Here is a 19,053-nt window from a genome sequence, read left to right as displayed (position 1 = left end):
TTGGTATTATAAGGCAGGGGTAAAACTGCTGATGCTAAATATTCAGAGAAACCAATGGGTTTTGTTGCAGTATTACGAACTAAAAAAAAAAGAAAAATTATGTCACAGCTGAGGGCTTAAAAAAACACACAAAACCCCCCCCACAAAAACCTGGGACTTACTCTTCAGTTGTACAGTTCTCAGGGGGGCTTATGGGATACCAGATGTAACACACTTAATCATACCACTGGCTATTTAAATTCCATGTTCTACTTTCTGTTCTAAGAATAGCTCACACTTTTGAAGATAGAAAAAAAAAATGTATTTTGGAAACCAGATAAAGAATCCAGAATAATTTGTCCTAATTTCTTATTGTTCATTTTAGGAAAAAAGAAAAACAAAATCTGTCTTGATCACTTAACATAACAGTTGTATACAACAGTGTTGTGTACATTGTCAATTTGTTGTATACAGTGTCAATTTGCACCTGGAAACATAAGCAGTATTTAAATTATTGTGGTCTGTAATTATAAATTAAACAATCATGAAATTATACTCGTACAGTCCACTTAATTGATAAACAAACTGGGAAAAGTTAGGTTACTCTCATGCATTTCTCATTTATGATGACATCTAATTCTGTTGGTTTGGCATGTCTTTTTCATTTCAATTGTAGTTATTTTCTGAGTAAATATTTATATTTATACTCATTTTTGTGGAGAAAAACAGCCTTTAAATGGACAGCTCATGTATACACGATTAATAAAAAGAAAACATGTAAAAACTTGTTTAGCCTGAGGTTAATAAAACTGCAATGTAGTAAGAGTGAAATGTGAATGTGATTGGCAACTTCCGATCAAATAATTCTACTTCTTTAACAATCTGACAATGTAAAATCAATTGAGGTTTTTTTTTTTTGTCCTATCGAAATTTACTCATTGGATAATCTGACCAAAGGTACACATAGTTTTTCCTTGTGGACATCTAGCTTTTTCTTACTTCGTAAATCATTAGAAGTGGTTCAGCATTTCTAAAAGTCAAAAAGGAACTGGGGTTAGGGTAGGGAAGTAACTAATCTTGAGTGCTTGCTCTTTACAGTTGGTAAGCCAACAAACCTGCTCTAAATGCCTCAAAATCAATTTTTCTTCGCTTGCTCTAAAACTCCTCAATTCCGATTTTTTAGCGGCAACTATAAAAGTTTACTGATAGATTCCAGTAATACTCAATTCCATTTTAACACCCTCCAACTAACTTCACAGAAATCAACAAAGAACAAACCTGCCACACATCATAATTTAGAGTTTGGGAAAGCTTTCATTAGGTCTGACAGGGAAAAGGCTTGCCTCAAATTGATGGCCACTCTCCAGTTTCAATTTCCCAATTCCTTTTTAGTTTGGAGACCTTAAGCTTAGATTGGTTCTGGTGTAGTCATAGGCAAAAGAGGGCTGCAACAGGTTCTGAAGGAAATACTAGGGATCGGGCAGCAAATTTGCTTCCATCAACATGGATAATTGAACGGAAGATTGGTCATCACCATCCCCCAGACCTTGCAGAACCCTTAGCAAATAAATAATTCCGGACTGCAGAAGCACACCCGCCACGCAGACACCGAGGCGGCGTAAAATCTACCAGGCATCTCTTCCAAGAGGCGCATGTTTTATGTGTCCTGGGATTTACAACCCTCCCTCCAGAGACCCGCACAACGAGGAAGAGGAGCGCTAGGCTACCATCTCCCGTGGTACCGCCAGGGCGACCGCAAACGCAGTAGCGCTGGCCTTGCTTCCCGCTTCTGGCCCGCCCCTGGCGGACCCCACTTTCCTGCGGCGTAGGGAGGCGGATTCCCTTGGCAGATATAAGCTTGCGTGCGGAAGCTGATCTTCGCAGCCCCTCAGATCCGCCCTCATCCCAGCTCCCCGAGTAATGATGGAGCCCCGACTCCGAATGGGGACAGCCACGCACCCTTCCAGCCCTTTCCCCTGTCTAGGGATCCGTTGCAAGCCCACCTGCCTCCCCAGGCCCAGGTCTCCCTCCAGGGCCCACACCTTCCGGGCTCCCTGCCGTCCCCCGAAACCAATCCTGGACCCAGACAGCAGGCTGAGCGCCGTCCCATTCCCTCCTTGGCTTTAAGCGCAGTGCCCCGCCCTGGGCCTGGGGACGGGAGGGGGGTGACCGATCGGCTCCGGAGGGGCCCAGGCCCCTACACTCACCATCCTCCCGCCGAGTCCCACCTCCTCCTCCTTCTTCTCCTCCTCCTCCTCCTCCTCCTCCTCCTCCTCTTGCCTCCCCCGTTACCAGGGGCAACTACTGCGGCACCGCCCCCAACGTCTCTCGCACGCACAGCGGAGGATCAAAGCAGCAGGACGGGGCGGGGTCCAGCTCCGCTTTCCCTTAAGTGCGCAAGCGCACCAAAGTGCCCGCCCATTGCGCAGGCGGGCTGCTTGAGAAGCAGGAGGTGGCTGCGGGCTTGTAGAGACCCGGGAATGGTGACAATTCGCCCACGTGGCCTGTGGAGGCTACCAGGCCTGTGATTGGTCAGGAGGGTGTGGGGGCGGTTCCTGGGCGGAGTTCCGCGGTGCCCAGGCCAGGCTTCCAACGCGGGCTTCATCTGGTGGCATTTGTCTCAGTTCATTTCTCCCGGGACGAGGTAAGTTGTCTTGGGAGGTCGCCAGCCACATCTACCTCCAGTCCTTACGTCCTGGGACGGAGCTTGTGTTTCTATCCTGACTGCCCTGGCGGGGCTGCAGCGCGGGCTGGGCTTACTCTTGCCGAAGCCACGTGGCGAGAGGAGTGGCCTGGGACTGCCCATGGACCTCTCCCTTAGGCCCCAGCGCCTTCGTCTGTCTTTCGTAGGGATGGTGCGTTAAGGGCTGCGCACTCATCTCCACACACCTGTGTTAGTGCGGGATGGAGGAGTCCCAGTGGTGGGAGGCTGCCTGTGGTAGCGCAAGAAGCTGCCGGGGGACTGGCCTTGAGTTCTTAGTGAGCTGACGGCGCGGGTGAATGGCATTTTGGAATGGCCAGGTTTTGCTAAGTTACGTTTGACCGAGAGGTTCGCCTTCTGCGGTCCTGAAGGAGGCAAAAAATAGGCCTACACTTCCAGGCAAGTAAGAGCGAGAGGGATCCGGGGTGAGTTGGGAGGTGTTACCTCCCACTGCTTCCCCATGCAGAGTACAGGAAGAGTTATGGCTTAGGAGCCAGGTCGTATTCTAGACTCTGGAAACACAAGAGCTGAGAAAATCTAGCTTCGTGGAAACTACATCCTTTCTAGTGAAATGCTTTTCCCACAAGATTCCATTTCATTCTCACAACCCTGGAAATTGGTTGTTTTAAGTAATATAGAGTGGGGACTTGAACCCAGTTCTGTTGATTCTTGAGGAAGTGCTTTTAAACACTATTGTAACGTTCAGGTAAGAGGAACAGAGTGGTCTGTATTTGCAATGGAAACCCAAAACTTTTTTAAGAGCTGATACAATGTGGGTGTAGATGGTACACCTGGAACTTTGCACATGTGTGTATGAGTCTTACCTATCTCACTGGGTTCTTGTGAGGATTATATGAATTATTATGTCAAGTTCATAGAACAATACCTGGCACATAGGAAGTGCTATATAGGGTTTAGCTGTTAACAGCCATAACGTAGTGTTGGGTCAACGATGGACTGCATATATGTTGGTGGTCCATGAGATTATAATGACGCTAAAAAATTCCTATCGCCTAGTGATGTAGCTGTCCTAATGTCATAGCACAACTCATTACTCACATATTGTGGTGACCCCGGGGTAAACAAACCCACTGTGCTGCCAGTCCTATAAAAGTATAGCACATACAGTTATGCACGGTACGTAATACTTGATAATAATAAACCACTATGTTACTGGTTTCTGTATTTGCTATGCAATGCTTTTTATTGTTATTTTAGAGTATACTCTTTCTACTTACAAAAAAAGTTTGCTGTAAAACAGTATACGAAGTTACACCAGCAGTAGCCTCATCATACATCGTGTGTTTACCATGATTGCATCATATTTTCTTGGACTTAGTGTAACCTCATGTTGTTTTGTATAGTAACATGCTGTATAGGATGTTACATGTCGCCTAGGAGCATAGGCGGTGCCGTATAGCCTAGGTGTGTGGCAGGCTGTACCCTCTAGGTTTGTATATGTGTAAGTGCTGTCTATGACATTCGCACAATGATGACATTGCCCAATGATGCATCTCTCAGAACATATCCCTGTCATCAGTCGACACATGACTGCATTAATAGTTTCATCTAGGTTTTTTGGCTTTGCCCCTCTTCCTATCAGCAGATTTTCCAGTCTACTTAAGATAATTGGAATGAACGCATATTTTTCTCTGAATGGTCCTTAGCTATTTATGCATTCAACTAAAGTATTTTTTTTAAACATCTGCTACCTGTGTGCCTGCTTTAGATCCTTGGAGAGAGAACTCAGTTAAGAACCTTGACTAAGGAGATGCAAGATGAATGGTTCATTCAGAGCATCACTCCAACAATCTACCCATCTCTAGCCTGTTGGTTCTTTTGTGAAAAAGGCAAGGCAGACTTCCCTTTCTAAGTTGTTGCCTTGGGGTCACATGAGTGTACGTAAGCATATACCTAGACCTGCTTGTTTAATTATTAGTCTCAATCTCCAACTTGCCCTAAGCAGCCTTGACATTAACCTTCCCCATCCAGTGGTCTTTGTGTCTGACCTGAGTCTTTGATGGCTTTGATCTTCCTCAGATGTGAGTACCAGCAATAATGTTTCGTTTTTTTCCCTACTTGGGGATACAAACAGGGACATTTTGGGTACTTCCCCTCCCTTGCAAGAGGTTACTCCAGAGGGGATTTGGAAATCTGTTCTCTGGCTCTGATACTTTGCCAGAGAAAATCAGGTCTCTCTGAAGGGATGAGCATTACTTCGGGAGATGTAGTAGGTTATTTTATTTTTTTCCCTTCCTCTTCTCCTTCCCTTTCTCTTCCTCCTCTTCTGACTTCTCCTCCTCCTCCTCCTCCTCCTCTCTTTCTCTCTCTTTCTCTCTTGACAAGTATAACCTGTAGTAGATAGCGGACCTATCTCGATGACCCTAAGCCTTGTGACCTTGGGAAAGTGAGACCCTAGCTATTGTCACATCTTTGGATGGATAAACAGGACTGGATCTGTGTGTGCCACCGATGCTCACCATGCTGGCTCAGTCAATGTGAATCTAGGCATTAGTTTCCTCTTCTATGAACTGAGATCTTTGATCCCTAATGTCATTGAGCTGCGACATTCTCTAATCTTAGAAGAAAAGGGAGTTATCAGTCAATCACTGTTTGATCTCTACCTCCCCCCTTGTTCTCAGTCGTGGAACCATATTCTTTCATTAGTGGGGCCACCCTGGACATGATAGTGACTTTTTTAGGGAGTACTAGATGTGGTTCATGTGGGAAGAAGGAGAGAAATTGGAAGAAAATGTAGAGACCAGATAGGATGCGGTATAGGAGAAGGAGATAATTTGCAGCTTTGTGAAAGAAGGCCTGCTCTTACTTCTGTGACCAAGGCAGGTTCTGAGTTTGATTTAAAAGAGGTGACATCCTTGATGCCATTTGAACACAAGGATAAATTGGAATGCATTTCAGTTAGGCAGTAAGTGTCTTTAGAGGGCAGATGGAAGATACAGCATGAACCTTACAGCCTGTCAGGTAAGGCATACTTTACACAAGTAACTGGAAATAACAAGGAAGTGACAATTACAAAAGCCCAACCTGCTTCCAAGGAGGACAGGATGCTGTGGACATGTGGAACAGAAGGGCTGAATTTGCATGGAAGGAGCCATGGAATTGTGCCCATTGCCAGGCAGTGGTGTGGGGGGAGATGTACCAGACATACATTTTTTTTTTTTTTTTTGCCTTTTACATAAGACAGGGATTAGGCAGTTCCTATTCTGACCTTAGTAATGAAGGCAAAGGTTCTTGCATAATTTAGCAAATGATTACCCCTTCATGGTAGAAGAGCTTCCCTTGTGAAAGGCAGGGCTTTCCAATGTTGGGTCAAGAGTGAAGAGAGATGTCTGAGAAGTGAGTGTGTGTGTGTGCGCGCGCGCGTGCGTGCATGCGTGTGTGCCTGTGTATTGAGGGGGGAGACATAGCATTTTGCTCTGCTGGGTTGTCTCCCGGGACCGCAAGTGTGGGGCTCTGTAAGCCAAGGCAGTATGTGATCGGGCCGACTCCTTTTAGGTACATTTGGAGTCAGGGAAAGTGAATGCTTTCCCCTTTCCCACTCCTGGATCAGTTAAGACTGGGTGAAATGCCTTTGGTCTTTGAACCAGCCTGCAGGAGGCCAAGCCAGCCTGTCCCTGGAATGCAGAGCCCAGAGCTTTCCCATGGGCTCCGTGGTGCTCAAGCTGTGCCTGCGAACTTGTCATTGTCTACGTAATAGAAAATTCTCAGTTAAGGTAATATTTTCAAGAAAAAAGACAAATGACCTAGTAGTAGAAAATGTAAGTTAAATCTGAAAATTATTTCTTAAAAAACAAAAAAGGATGAGTGGGTGTTATTTAGTGAAGTGGGGAAAGAGTAGCATTCTGGGCGGGCAATGGCATTTGCGAACGACCTGAGACAGGTGGCAGCCTATTGCATTGAAGAAAGTCCCGCGGCACTTGAAACTCACCGCATGAAAAATCACTCACTCTCACCCTGACCTCAGGTCACTGATGGGTCTAAGATGAGTTGTTGAGTTTTAGTTTGTTCAGCTTATTGCAGGGACAGGAGTGACAATGTTCAAGCTGCATACGTGTCAGACCTGCCTTAGTTTTTCAAGTCACGGATTCCAGAACCCAGTTATAGATGTGAGTTCTGAAGTAAATCAGGCTGAATTAAACTCCTGCCTCTGTCAGTGGCTAATGCTTGTGTGACTTGGTAAAGTTACCTCTCTGTGCCTGTTTTCTCATTCATGAAATGGGGTTAAATTAAAGATTATCTCTTACAGGGTTATGGTGAAGATGATTTCAGAAAGTGTAGTCAAAGCACTAAGCAAAATGACTCGCATAGAGTAGGTACTCAGCAAGTGTGAACTGTTACCATCCCCACACGCACTGTGTGCTTTCAGCAGTGGCTCTTCTTTTTGCCCGGAATGCTGCTGTTCCAACTCTCTGACTTCTACACATCTTTCAAAACATGTTTATGTCTTGTACTCACGAAGCACGTGCAGAATCCCTCATCGATTTTAGATAAGGTGACCATGTAATTTATCATCCGAATTGGGACACTTTTGAGAGTGAAAGGGGGTGCTATTAATACTCACCCCAGGCCAACAGGCCCAGCAAACTGGGAGATGCGGTCATCTCTGTTGTAGATGCCTCTTCTCTGACTGGTCCATCAGCAGCATTGTTCACACTGCTGTCCAGGTTGATTTACTCGTCTGTTTACCACCTATTCTGAAGTTCCTTTAGGGTGGATGCAGTGCCTCACTCACAGCCACGGCCCGGGATCTGTCACAGCGCCGGAGGCACCACACACACAGACACTCAAATGCTGAACGTCATTGTGCCGTGTTCATTTCCACCTTTATTTGTGGTGGTTTCCACCTTTAATGTGATCCCATGCCTTCTACCTCCTTCAGATAAATGTATTCTATCTCCTGGGGCCTCGCTCACATTCCACCTCTTCTGGGAAGTCCCCTTTGATTACCGTGTTTCCCCACCCCCATCTCTGCTTCCACTCATCCCCTGTATTACTGTGGGGGCACGTATTGTGTACTCTTCCACTGGTGGGCTCTTTTTCCTCGTCAGACTCACCTCCCAAGGACAGGCGCTGTGTTGTCCCTTTTCCATCTCCCCCACAGCATGATCAAGCACAGGGCTGGCCACCAGTAGGCACATAGGAAGCACATGCTGGTACCCGATTCCTCGGTCTGGTGACCCTTCCCAAACTGTTAAGTGATGCCAGTGACTGGTGAAAGCGGGAGGTCTACTCAGTGGGAGGTGTTCAGAGCAGGCTTTGATTTGGAGGACTAATTTTTCCTGTGTTCCTGAAGTGTGCGGTTCTGTGCGTAAGCGAGATGGAGGCTGACCTGTCTGGCTTTAACATCGATGCCCCCCGTTGGGACCAGTGCACTTTCCTGGGGCGGGTGAAGCACTTCTTTAATATTACGGACCCCCGCACTATCCTGGTACCAGAGCGGGAGCTGGACTGGGCCAAGGTGATGGTGGAGAAGAGCAGGTAAACGACTAGGGGAAGGGGCTGGAAGCGTTGGGGCAACACTCATGGGTCCCCTAGGGAGGAGGTGGAAAGTGAAGGTGAGGGAATAGGCAGAGATCTCGGGAAGGGGGGAGAAATGAGAGCAGGATGACTTGGGGTGGGGGGACAGGGAGGTAACTCTGCCTGTTGTCCTCGGGTGGCAGGAAGGGGATGGTGCCCCCAGGCACCCAAGTGGAACAACTGCTGTATGCCAAGAAGCTGTATGACTCGGCTTTCCACCCTGACACCGGGGAGAAGATGAATGTCATCGGACGGATGTCCTTTCAGGTCCCTGGTGGCATGATCATCACGGGCTTCATGCTCCAGTTCTACAGGTGGGACCAGAGAGCAAGGCAGTGGGAGGTATAGCTGCCTGGATGTGCTAGGCAGGGAGCCGTATTACAATGGTAATAATAGCCATCTTGATTGATCCCTTACCAGATACCAGACACTGTGCTAAATTCTTTGCATGTATTACCTCGTTTAATCTTGTCAACAATCCTACAAATGGGGTACTATTATCATCTCCATTTCATAGATAAAGAACAGGCTCTAGAGAGGTTATATAATTTGTCCAAGTTCACACCGCTGGGAAATATGGGTACCTGGATTGTAACTGAGGCAGTTCTCTCTAGAACTGTCAACGCATAAGCAATCCTAGTTCCCTCTTATTCACCAATGAGTTTAACGTACTTTTATCATGTAATATCCCAGTAAAAAATTAGGAAGACCCTTTAGCCCAGTTGGGAGAGAATACACTTTGTTTGTAGCTGCTGGATGTGTGACTCCTTCCCCTTCCTCTCTTCCCTCTTCCTTCCTCCCTCCCCCATGTATTCATTTGTCCAGTTATCGAGCCAGGCCGTGGGAATATAGAGACTTTAGTCCCTCCTCTCAAGGAGTTCCCAGTTTTGTTGAGGAGATCAAGAAGTAAACAGTTACAGCCCAGCTTGCTAAATCATAAACTGAGGAGAGAATACGGGGTTGTGGGAGCAGGGAATGCGGAATGACTATGTCTTACGAAGGGCAGGGGAAGGGTCAGGAAGCGTCCAAGGAGGACCCCATCTCTCAACAGCAGGATTTAGCCATGTATGGAACAGTGTGTGTGTGTGTGTGTGTGTGTGTGTGTGTGTGTGTGTGTGTGTGTGTTCCTGGCAGAGGGGCGAGTCTATGCAAAGGCCCAGGTGCATAAAATAGCATGGGAACAATTTAGGGTACAGCAGGTAACGTGTTTTGACGGGTGTACACCAAGCCCTCCCTTCCATCCTCCTCCTCCCTGTGTCTCCCTTACCGGTAGGACGATGCCGGCGGTCGTCTTCTGGCAGTGGGTGAACCAGTCCTTCAATGCTTTAGTCAACTACACCAACAGGAATGCGGCTTCCCCCACGTCCGGCAGGTAGGAGACCTGAACCCCATGCTGTCCACGTGGGTCTGGAGCAGGTGGCTGTCCTTTTGCCTCAGAAGGAACAGCCTTTCTAAGGGATTCCCAGTCGTCCCTGGGTGGAGCTTGCACTGGGCGGGTGACCAAGTCTCCCCGTTTAGGGTGTGGAAGTATTTTCTTAGGCTGACTAAGAGAGTAGCTTTTTCCTAGACCGATTCAAACTGTTCATTCTACAGAGATTTCTTCTCCAGTCATTCTACAGATGGTTCTTGAGTGTGTATTATGTGCCAGGCACAATTATAAGTGTCGTGGATACATTTGAGTAAGATGTGTGGTCCCTGTTCTTGTGGAGTTTAAGGTCTTTTAGGAAAACAAGCACAATGATCTCAGATTGTGATTGCCGCCATTAAGGAAAGAGACAGGTGACAAGATAGAGAACAGCAGAGAGGTGTCTGTGTAGATAGGCTGGTCAGGGAAGGCCTTTCTGTAGAGCTGACAAGAGTTCTGAAGAGAGAGCCCAGGGAAGAATTCCTCAGATAGGGAGCAGCAGTGTGCAGAGGTTCTGAAGTAGGAAAAAGCTTGGTGCATTCAAAGTACTGAAAGGAGGCCCAGGGGGCTGGAGTTGGGGGGAGGTCACAAGATGACACTGGGGACAGATCCATGAACTACTCGGCATGAAGCCTTGTTTCCAGGCTTTCTTACTCAAGCCATGGTCTTACCCTCAGCCAGCAGGGCTCCCCACTCCCAAGCATCTCTCTCCTCCACTAGGCAGATGGCCCTTTCCTACATCACAGCCACAACCACTGCGGTGGCCACTGCTGTGGGCATGAACATGTTGACAAAGGTACTGTCTGGGGCTGCTATGGGCACGGTGGCCACTAGGGGGCAGCAAAATCCTAGGAAAAACTAGGCATTTCCCTAGTCTCGGTGAGTTGCGTATGCTAGAGCCCAGCGAAGGAGTGGGAAATACAGCAGGGCTGTCCCCAGGTTGGTCTTTCTTGGTCCTTTGAGGGAGTTGGGGTTCCCCGATGGGTGTCTGGATTTGTGGCAGTAGCAAGGTCTGATTTCTAGTCTCATGGTCCTTAAGCCCCTCGACTCCCATCTTGCAGTGAACCTGAATAACTCCCATTGTTCCCTTCCCCCAACAGAGAGCTCCACCCCTGGTGGGCCGCTGGGTGCCCTTTGCTGCAGTGGCTGCTGCTAACTGTGTCAACATCCCAATGATGCGACAGCAGTAAGTACAGAGGTCCCTTTCCCTTTTCGTCCCTACAAATCACGAGGTCCGCAGGGGCTGAGGTGGGGTGTGAGGAGGGCTTCCAGGCTGTGCCTCTGAAGGGTCCCTGAGGATTGGCTGCTCCAACAGTGGTGGCCACAGGAGTGGCGGGTAACTTAGGTTTAACTTGTGATGAGTGTTGTGGTAGTCATTTTTTGAATGGTGTTGCATGGAGGAGGTAGGGTAGACCTGGGGGGTTTTATACTAGTCCTTTCCACTGCAACTGTATTTAAGTTGTGAACTCGGCCTACTTCCAAAGCCCTGGGAATGGCTTACAGGATGAAATGTAGCAGAGCAAGGTGTCCAAAGATAGAACAGAACCAAGAAGCTTTGAAAGAAGCCAGAGGAGTAGATAGATGTTTTCTAGGCACTTGGCTTTAAGCTTCTCAGCAGAAAAGGAAAAAGGAGAAACCCGTTGTCTCACAGTTCTTACTTCTTGATTAGAGAAAGCACAGATGTTCCTCCGTTGTAAAATTTAATGATGTGATATGTGTAAAGCCCTCAAAATAGTACCTAGACAAATGCTACCTAAGCGTTAGCTAATAGTGCTGCTGTTGCCATCAGCACCTTCATCATCCTCCCAATATCTATGAGCCGCATTCTCTTGGGACTAGTAAATGGAAACGTATCGCTATCGCCCTTGCAGAAGGAGCACACACTACCAGAATAGTTGTGCATCAACATGGCTCCTTTCCTCTTTCCCTCCCCCACCCAGTTCCCCTTTTGAACAAATGAATGAATCCCAGCCACCTACCTGGTCTTGGGTTGAGTGCTGTCAAGAACTGGCCTGAGAATAGTAGCCAGAGCCGCTACTATTTGTGACGCTGTCACTGTGTCGGGCGCTGGACTAAGCGCTTTGCAGGCATTATCTTGTTTAATCCTGATGGAGTCCTATGAAATGGGTGCCATGATTACCCCCATTTTGCAGATGAGAAGAACTGAGTCTTTAGAAGGATTAGGGAACTTGCTCAAGAGCAGACACTTACGAGGCAGTCTAGGCATGGGACTAGCTCTCTTAGCCACTGCCCTAGATCACTTCTGAGATACCACTCCCTGGGGTGCAGAAGGAAGTTCACAGGGCCAGGCTGCAGGAGGTGGCTTCATGCAGCTTGAGTGCCCTGGCCTTGGTTCCCTGCTGTCACATTACTGGCAGGCTTCCAGTACCCCTTTCCCAAGTCCAGCAACTCCTGTCTGTGTTTAGGGAACTCATCCAGGGCATCTGCGTGAAGGACACGAATCACAATGAGATTGGTCATTCCCGGGTGAGCAGAGGCCTCCCTTTGGGGTGGGAGGAGGGAATTCCCTCTCATGCCCTGTCCTCTCCTCAGTGGTCAGAGGAGGCCTGGGCTCCATTATAGGATCTCCCCGACTCCATTCTCATTCCCCTTGATTTTTTTCTACGTGTCTCTGTTTAGGACATTTCTCATGTCCTTTCTCTATCATTTCTGGTCCTGAAGCCATAAAAGTCTAGCTGGGTGGGAGAGGGTCAGGGGAAATCACTCAGTCTCTGGCAGTTGTATCCCTTCCCCTTTAGAAGTTCAGACTTGGCTGTGACCCTGATGCAGCCCATGGATACCAGATAAGGTTATTCCTGATGATTACTCTTTTCTGCCCTCAGAGAGCTGCGGCCATAGGCATCACCCAGGTGGTTATTTCTCGGATCACCATGGCAGCCCCTGGCATGAGTAAGATGGGGAAGCCTCCTCATCCTGGGGGCCCTGGGACACATGATAGAGACCTCAGCCATACTCAGCTTTTGGGTAGGAGGTGGGACCCCAACCTCTACAGCCATGCTTCTCAAACTGGTTCACTTGAGTGCTGAAAGCCACAGGAGGACCACACTGTAGTTCCTGGAACAACAATTAATCAGAGATTTGGGGGCTAGAGTTCTTTTCATTCAATAAATACTCCTTAAGTACCTTCAGTGTGCTGGACACAGTGTGGGGTGCTGGGAGACAGTGGTTGCGAAAATAAATCCCCTGCCCTGGTTGTGCTTCCAGCAGGGGCACATTACAGAGTAGGACACAAAATCTGCATGAGCCTTCAAAGGTAGTTTTGAGAAGGATGCTTTGGGCCTGTAGTACACGTCCTGTTATTGCAGGGGAGCAGGTTAGGAAGTTTGGGAAAAGCACCCGTTTGCTGTGACTCAGGGGACAAGTCGGGGGTGGGCATACCTACAGTCTTCCATTCTTCTCCCCAATGAAAAGTATTTTCTGGAACTTCTGGGGAAGGAAGTATAATCAGTCCCTGATTGGACTTCGGAAAGGGGTTCTTAGGGAGAGTTTTATAGGTCCCCTCAGCTTCTTCCTGGTCTCTTTCAGTCTTGCTGCCAGTCATCATGGAAAGGCTGGAGAAACTACATTTCATGAAGGTGAGTGGGGTTCCCCGTTGCATCTCCCTTGCTCAGAGCCCCCCAACCACACCTGTGTCTGGGAGCTCCTGATGCTCTCATTCTTCCCTCTGGCAACCACCTTTCATCTCCCTCAAGTAGGGTCCATACCAGTCCCTGCTGGCTGCCCACCTTAGACACCACAGGTGTTTGCTTGGCGTTGTCTGTGGAGAGCAAGGAAAGCCCCTTCTCCTCTCCTTCAGGGACAGCAGTTTCATGCCTGTGGGTGTCTAGCTGGCTAATTGGTGACAGGGCAGGTGTGGGGTTCACCGTAAGGTATATAAGTCTCATGTGGGTGTTTTTTGTTTGTTTTTGTGCAGAAGGTCAAGATCCTGCATGCTCCATTGCAGGTTATGCTGTGTGGGTGCTTGTGAGTAATGTGTTTTCTTGGTTTGGGTTCTGTGGTGCCTGGGGCACCCGAGATCTGTCTTCTTGTGTCACCCATATGGGAGAACATGTCCTCCTTTACCTGACCTCCAAAGTACCTGAGCTCAGAACACCTGTGGTCTATCTGGAGAGCTCTCGCCCCATCTGTTTGGAGGGCACCAGGCTAGATTCTATGCACACATCCACGTGGAAAGCAGAGTGCTTGGGTGCCCTCCTGTCCCAGGGTCTCCTTTCTGACCTTAAGTCTGGAGAAGAGACAAAAATGATGAGACAGTCCCACCACGAAAAAGAAATGATAGTTTTGTGACACGATAGAGGTGTTATTGCAACGTATAAGTGTATCAAATCAACACGGTGTCTTAAACTTGTACACTGTTACATGGCAATGCTATCTCAAAAATAAGTAGATAAAATAAATGAAATGAGAAAAACGATGAGACAGCTTAGGACTGTCAAGTCCCAGCCTCGCACAGGAGAAAAGCACCACCCACCCTGGCCTTGATGCCTGCACTGAGTGGACACGTCCTGCCAGTAATCGTCATTGGCAGGGCCACAGGGCTAATGACAACAGCTCGCGCTGACTGAATGTGCCCGCTGTGCTGATGCTTCTCATCTATAATTTCACTTAATTCCCTCAGCCCTGGAGGCATATATACTGTCATCATCATCTTTTACAAAAAAAGAAACTGAGGCTTAGAGAGAGGAAGAAACTTGCCCCAGGGTGCATAGCTGGCGATTGCTGGAGCTGAGATTGGCCCTGGCTTCTGCTGACGAGGTTACCACTGAGTGAGCTGGGTGCCATACATAGGTGAGCGCATCTAATCCTCACCGGAACCCTGCCAAGCGGGCACTCTTGTCCTCTCTCTGCTGGCTCAGAGGTGACCGTGACGCGCCCCAGATTGCTCAGCCAGTACGTTGCGAAGCTGGGATATGAACCCAGGTCTGTTAGACTCCCAAATCCTGTAAGATGTGGTCCTGGACCCACATCTTCTGAGAACTTGTTAGACATACACTCTCCGGCCCTTCCCCAGATCCAGTGAGTCATTGCGTTTTTACCAGCCCTGTGGTTACTTGTGTGCCCAGTGAAGGTTGAGAAGCCCTGCCCTGGACTGTTCTCTAGCAGCCCAGGCCCTCACTGACTCGAGCAGCAGGCCCTCAGGATTCGCACCCTTCACCGCTTTCCCCACACATCAGCGGGTACCTGTGGTCTTCAGGGCTGCGCACTCCTTAGTGACTTCACTGTCTTCTTCATCTGCCTGAATGACAGGGGTGAATGGGGGACAGGCGTGGGGGGTGGAGGGGCTGATTTTATCCTGCGCCAGAATGAGTATGCTGGCACTGAGAGACCAGAGAGGGGTTCGAGGGAGAGGCGCTATGGGGCCAGCTGGAAAGGCAGGCCAGGCGAATGGGCATCCCCCGTTCCTTAGAGGGTCTCAGGGATGGAGTGTGGAAGGACCTGTGCGGAGGTGCCCCTAATGCTTTGGTTTCTCCTTTCTTCCAGCCTCATCTTCATGGTGCCAGTGGCATGTGGCCTCTTCCCACAGAAATGGTATCAGCTGTTCATCCTCACTTTGTTTTACCAAATGTCTGGTCCCAGCTGTCCCTGACTTGCTTGCTGTCCAGGAGGAGGGAGACGGGGGCAGGAAGGGCAGCATTTGTCCAGGACAAGTGCCTATCGGCTTAACTTCTGGGCCTCTTAACCCCGTGTGAATGGTAAACACATCTCTGAGAGGCAGAGGGATGAATTGCTCCCTCCCAGTAGAGCAAGGGCTGTCTTGGAGAGAAGGTGGGGGAATCAGCGAGAGACTTTCTGACCCTGCTGGTAAGGTTGTTAGATACAGCTGCCCTGGCTGGATCTGGTCTTTGGAATTGAACAAGGGGCCAGATACTTATGCCAGAGGGTAGATGACTCAGACCTCTCCACTTCCCTTGTGTGTCATAGAAGGGGAGGTAAGGTGAGCAGGGGTGAAGGTAAAGGGAAGGGAAGCATCCGACTGGGGTGGGGGGAAGGACTAGCTCCAGGAGACCAGGTGTAGCTTGAGTACATACTGACAAGGTACTGGTCTCCCCTTCCTTAGTACTCTTAGCTCAGTAATATCTGCTAGACATGTCCTGTGTTCCGAGCACCGTGCTAGTTATCTTGTGGAGAAGGTGGAAGTTTAGCACAGGCAGAATGAAGTGGGGCCTGAGTAGAGGTAAAAGCAACATATTGTGGTGTACAGAGGCCATTACTAATTATGGAAAAATCGGGAAGGGCTTCTTAAAGGTGGCGTTTGAGTTGGACTTCATCTAAGGGTAATGTGCTGCTGCCCAGGCGGCGTGCTCATAACCCCCTTCTCTCTTCTCAGTGAATTGCCAGTTGCGTATCTGGAACCAGAGCTGCAAGACACTGTCAAGACCAAGTATGGAGAACTTGGGCTTTCCGTCTACTTCAATAAGGGTCTCTAAATGCCCCAACCCAGCAAGGGCCAGTCTATACCCAGATTCACCAGCTCCTCCTTAGCTGCTGTGTAGAACCTGTGCCCTCATTCTTCTTTGCCAACAGGGCCTGAAGGCCAGTGTGGACTCGTGGGGGAGGATGGGGAGCAGAGTGAGGATGCCCCATGCTTCTACCCAGGCACTTCATTTATTGGGCTCCCGGGGATAAAAGTGAACAGGGGGAGAAAGACCAAGACTTCTATCTGCTGCCCCCTTACTTCCCATCCCCTGGAGACCAGAAGCAGAGCCTCCCCCCCCCCCAGGGGGAAGTTGCTGGGATCTGAGGGAGACATTCAAGTAAACCAATGGGAAAAATTAGGAAACCTTTGGGATTCTGGTTCCAGCCAGGATTGGGGAAGAGCCCCTGGGACAAAGAGAAGCTCCCATACCTCTTTCCTCTTCCCTTCCTGGTCCGCTTCCCTCAAGCTATGGAACCTCTAACCAGGTAATTCTAGCGAACTCAGGAAATGGGAGGTGCTAGTCTGTGTCACCTTGGGGCTCATCTCCGCTCCTCCCGTTTTCCTCCCCATTGTCCCCATCAGAAAGGTTCTCTGGGAGTCCTGCTTACCTTGAGTTTATCAGGCACCCTGGAGTTCTTAGTGCTAAAAAAGGTCATTGTGTGAGGCAGCAGAGTTTCAGGGTGCTTTAGGCCCTGTCTATTGACACTGACTTTGTTCTCCTGCTCTGAAATCATGTCTGATTTTACTTCTCTGTGTTTCAAAGATCATTCCACTGTGATTAAGCAGGATGTAGGTAAGCATTAACCACACATTTTAATGGGTATAATTTCCTGGCTGCTCCCTTCCTCAGCTCATTGGGTTAAACACCAAAGAAAGATGGTGTGTACTGACTAGGAAAGGGAAGTTTTATTTGGATGCCTCTAAGAAGAAATCAGCGAGGACCAAAGAGCCTTAAAGGACACACAATAAAGCATAGCCACTTGCCCTTCCCAACTCAGCTGCTGTCGGTGATTTCTCAAGCTCCCTGGGAGACTGTTGTGGCTTACGTGGGGGTCCATGTCTGTATGAGTTTTGTCTAATAGAATTTACTGACTGTTCAAAGGATATCACTGTGAATCGAATAAATTTCTTGAAAGAGCACAATGAACTGTCTGCAGGCTGAGTTAATAATGCATGGATGAAAAGCAAGTTCTGGTCTTACTTTGGTCTTGGCATGGAGGAATGTATCGCAAGTCTAAGGGGAACCTGCCAGTCTAAAGCCTGGAGGCCATTGTTTTTGTTTTTTATAAGAACTTTTTTTTTTAAACTTCTATTTATTTAAGTGTTTTTCCAGGACCCATCAGCTCCAAGTCAAGTAGTTGTTTCATTGTAGGTGTGGAGGGCGCAGCTCACGGTGGCCCACGTGGGGATCGAACTAGCAACCTTGTTAAGAGCACCACGTTCTAACCAACTGAGCTAACCAGCCGGCCGCCTTGAGACCATTGTTTATTTCCCTTATTACAGAGGAAAAATCCACCTGTCTTTGCTGGAAGATCCAGAGGGCTCCCATTCTGGGAGCTGTGTTGCCTTAGAGCAGGAGTTGGCAAACCGTGGCTCAAGGGCCCAAATCTGCCTGCTGTTTTTTTTTTTTTTTTAAGATTTTATTGGGGAAGGGGAACAGGACTTTATTGGGGAACAGTGTGTACTTCCAGGCCTGTTTTCCAAGTCAAGTCGTTGTCCTTTCAGTCTTAGTTGTGTCGGGCGCAGCTCAGCTCCAGGTCCAGTTGCCGTTGCTAGTTGCAGGGGGCATAGCCCACCATCCTTGCGGGAGTTGAACAGGCAACCTTGTGGTTGAGAGGATGCACTCCAACCAACTGAGCCATCCGAGAGCTCAGTGGCAGCTCAGCTCAAGGTGCTGTGTTCAATCTTAGTTGCAAGGGGCGGAGCCCACCATCCCTTGAGGGAGTTGAAGAATCAAACTGGCAACCTTGTGGTTGAGAGCCCACTGGCCCATGTGGGAATTGAACCAGCAGCCTTCGGAGTTAGGAGCACGGAGCTCTAACTGCCTGAGCCACTGGGCCGGCGCCCTGCTACCTGTTTTTATATGCCTGGAAACTAAGAATGGTTTTTACCATAATGGTTTTAAAAGAGTTGTAAGAAAATAAAAATAAAGCATATGTGACAGAGACCCAATGTATGTGACATGCAAAACCTAAAATATTTTTCCTCTGGCCCTTTACACAAAGTTTCCCCTGGAGTAATAGTTCTTAAAAACATGCATCAGGATCATCTGGAGGACTTGTTAAAACACAGATTGTAGGGCCCCATCCCCAGAATTTCTAGTTATGTAGGTCTGGGGCGGTGCCTGACAATTTGCATTTCTGGTAATTTCCCAGTGGTGGTTATTCTGTTGATCTGGGGACCACACCTGAAGGACCTCTGCTCTAAAGAGAATGGGCCTTCTCCCTGAGGTCAAAATACTGGCTGCAATTTGATTTTCCTCCCTATTTTTTAAAAGTATAATTCATATAAAAAAATTCGTCCTTTTAAAGAGTGCATACAGTTCAGTGGTTTTTAGTATACTCACAAAGTTGTGCAACCATCATTATCTAAATCCAGAACATTTTCATCACCCCGCAAAAGAAACTGCATTAGCAGTCACTTCCCTCCTCTCCCAGCCCCAGCCCTTCAAAACCCCTAATCTACTTTCTGTGTCTATGTTGCCTATTCTCTATTTTGCCTATTTGCCTATTCTGGACATTTCATATAAATGGAATCACAGTCTGTGATCTTCTGTGTCTGGCTTCTTTTACTTAGCATAATGTTTTCAAAGTTCATCCATGCTGTACCCTGTGCAATTTGATATTAGCTGATGTATGAACAGAAAGGTCTGTGTCTTTGAGCTAGCTTTCTTAGGATAGGAGATCTGGCTTCAGCTTTGCCAATTTCCAAAGGCAAATGGGAAAAACCATACCAGAGCTCGGAAGCCCTTCCCCACGGATGTACTTTCAA

At 48.2% G+C, this 19,053-nt stretch overlaps 2 protein-coding genes across 4 annotated transcripts in view; one reads left to right on the top strand and one right to left on the bottom strand.

Moving 5' to 3' along the window:
• The window catches only part of ARL3 (ADP ribosylation factor like GTPase 3), a 37,603-nt gene extending 35,365 nt beyond the window's left edge, over nt 1–2,238 (bottom strand). For both annotated transcript variants that reach the window (XM_033130634.1, XM_033130635.1), the window contains exon 1: nt 2,187–2,238. In XM_033130634.1, the coding sequence (XP_032986525.1) occupies nt 2,187–2,189 (3 nt within the window). In that variant the 5' untranslated portion in view covers nt 2,190–2,238. The remainder of the gene's footprint in view (nt 1–2,186) is intronic.
• A 239-nt stretch (nt 2,239–2,477) lies between these two features.
• Nucleotides 2,478–17,357, top strand: SFXN2 (sideroflexin 2). Of its 2 annotated transcripts, none has more exons than XM_033131191.1 (12): nt 2,478–2,623; nt 7,995–8,179; nt 8,362–8,532; nt 9,492–9,590; nt 10,344–10,419; nt 10,724–10,809; nt 12,050–12,110; nt 12,467–12,533; nt 13,170–13,219; nt 13,558–13,607; nt 15,126–15,173; nt 15,973–16,239. In XM_033131191.1, the coding sequence occupies exons 2-12, from the start codon at nt 8,019–8,021 to the stop codon at nt 16,070–16,072; spliced, it is 969 nt and encodes a 322-aa protein (XP_032987082.1). In that variant the 5' UTR covers nt 2,478–2,623; nt 7,995–8,018; the 3' UTR covers nt 16,073–16,239. The 2 variants fall into 2 exon arrangements, with proteins under 2 accessions (XP_032987082.1, XP_032987083.1); XM_033131192.1 differs by having other exon boundaries at nt 2,550–2,623; nt 8,113–8,179; nt 15,973–17,357.
• Nucleotides 17,358–19,053: the final 1,696 nt, after the last annotated feature.

This window comes from Rhinolophus ferrumequinum, chromosome 16, assembly GCF_004115265.2.
Source record: "Rhinolophus ferrumequinum isolate MPI-CBG mRhiFer1 chromosome 16, mRhiFer1_v1.p, whole genome shotgun sequence".
Classification (NCBI taxonomy): domain Eukaryota; kingdom Metazoa; phylum Chordata; class Mammalia; order Chiroptera; family Rhinolophidae; genus Rhinolophus; species Rhinolophus ferrumequinum.
Note: the sequence above shows the minus strand (reverse complement) of the source record. Positions and strands in the feature narration are given on the sequence as shown.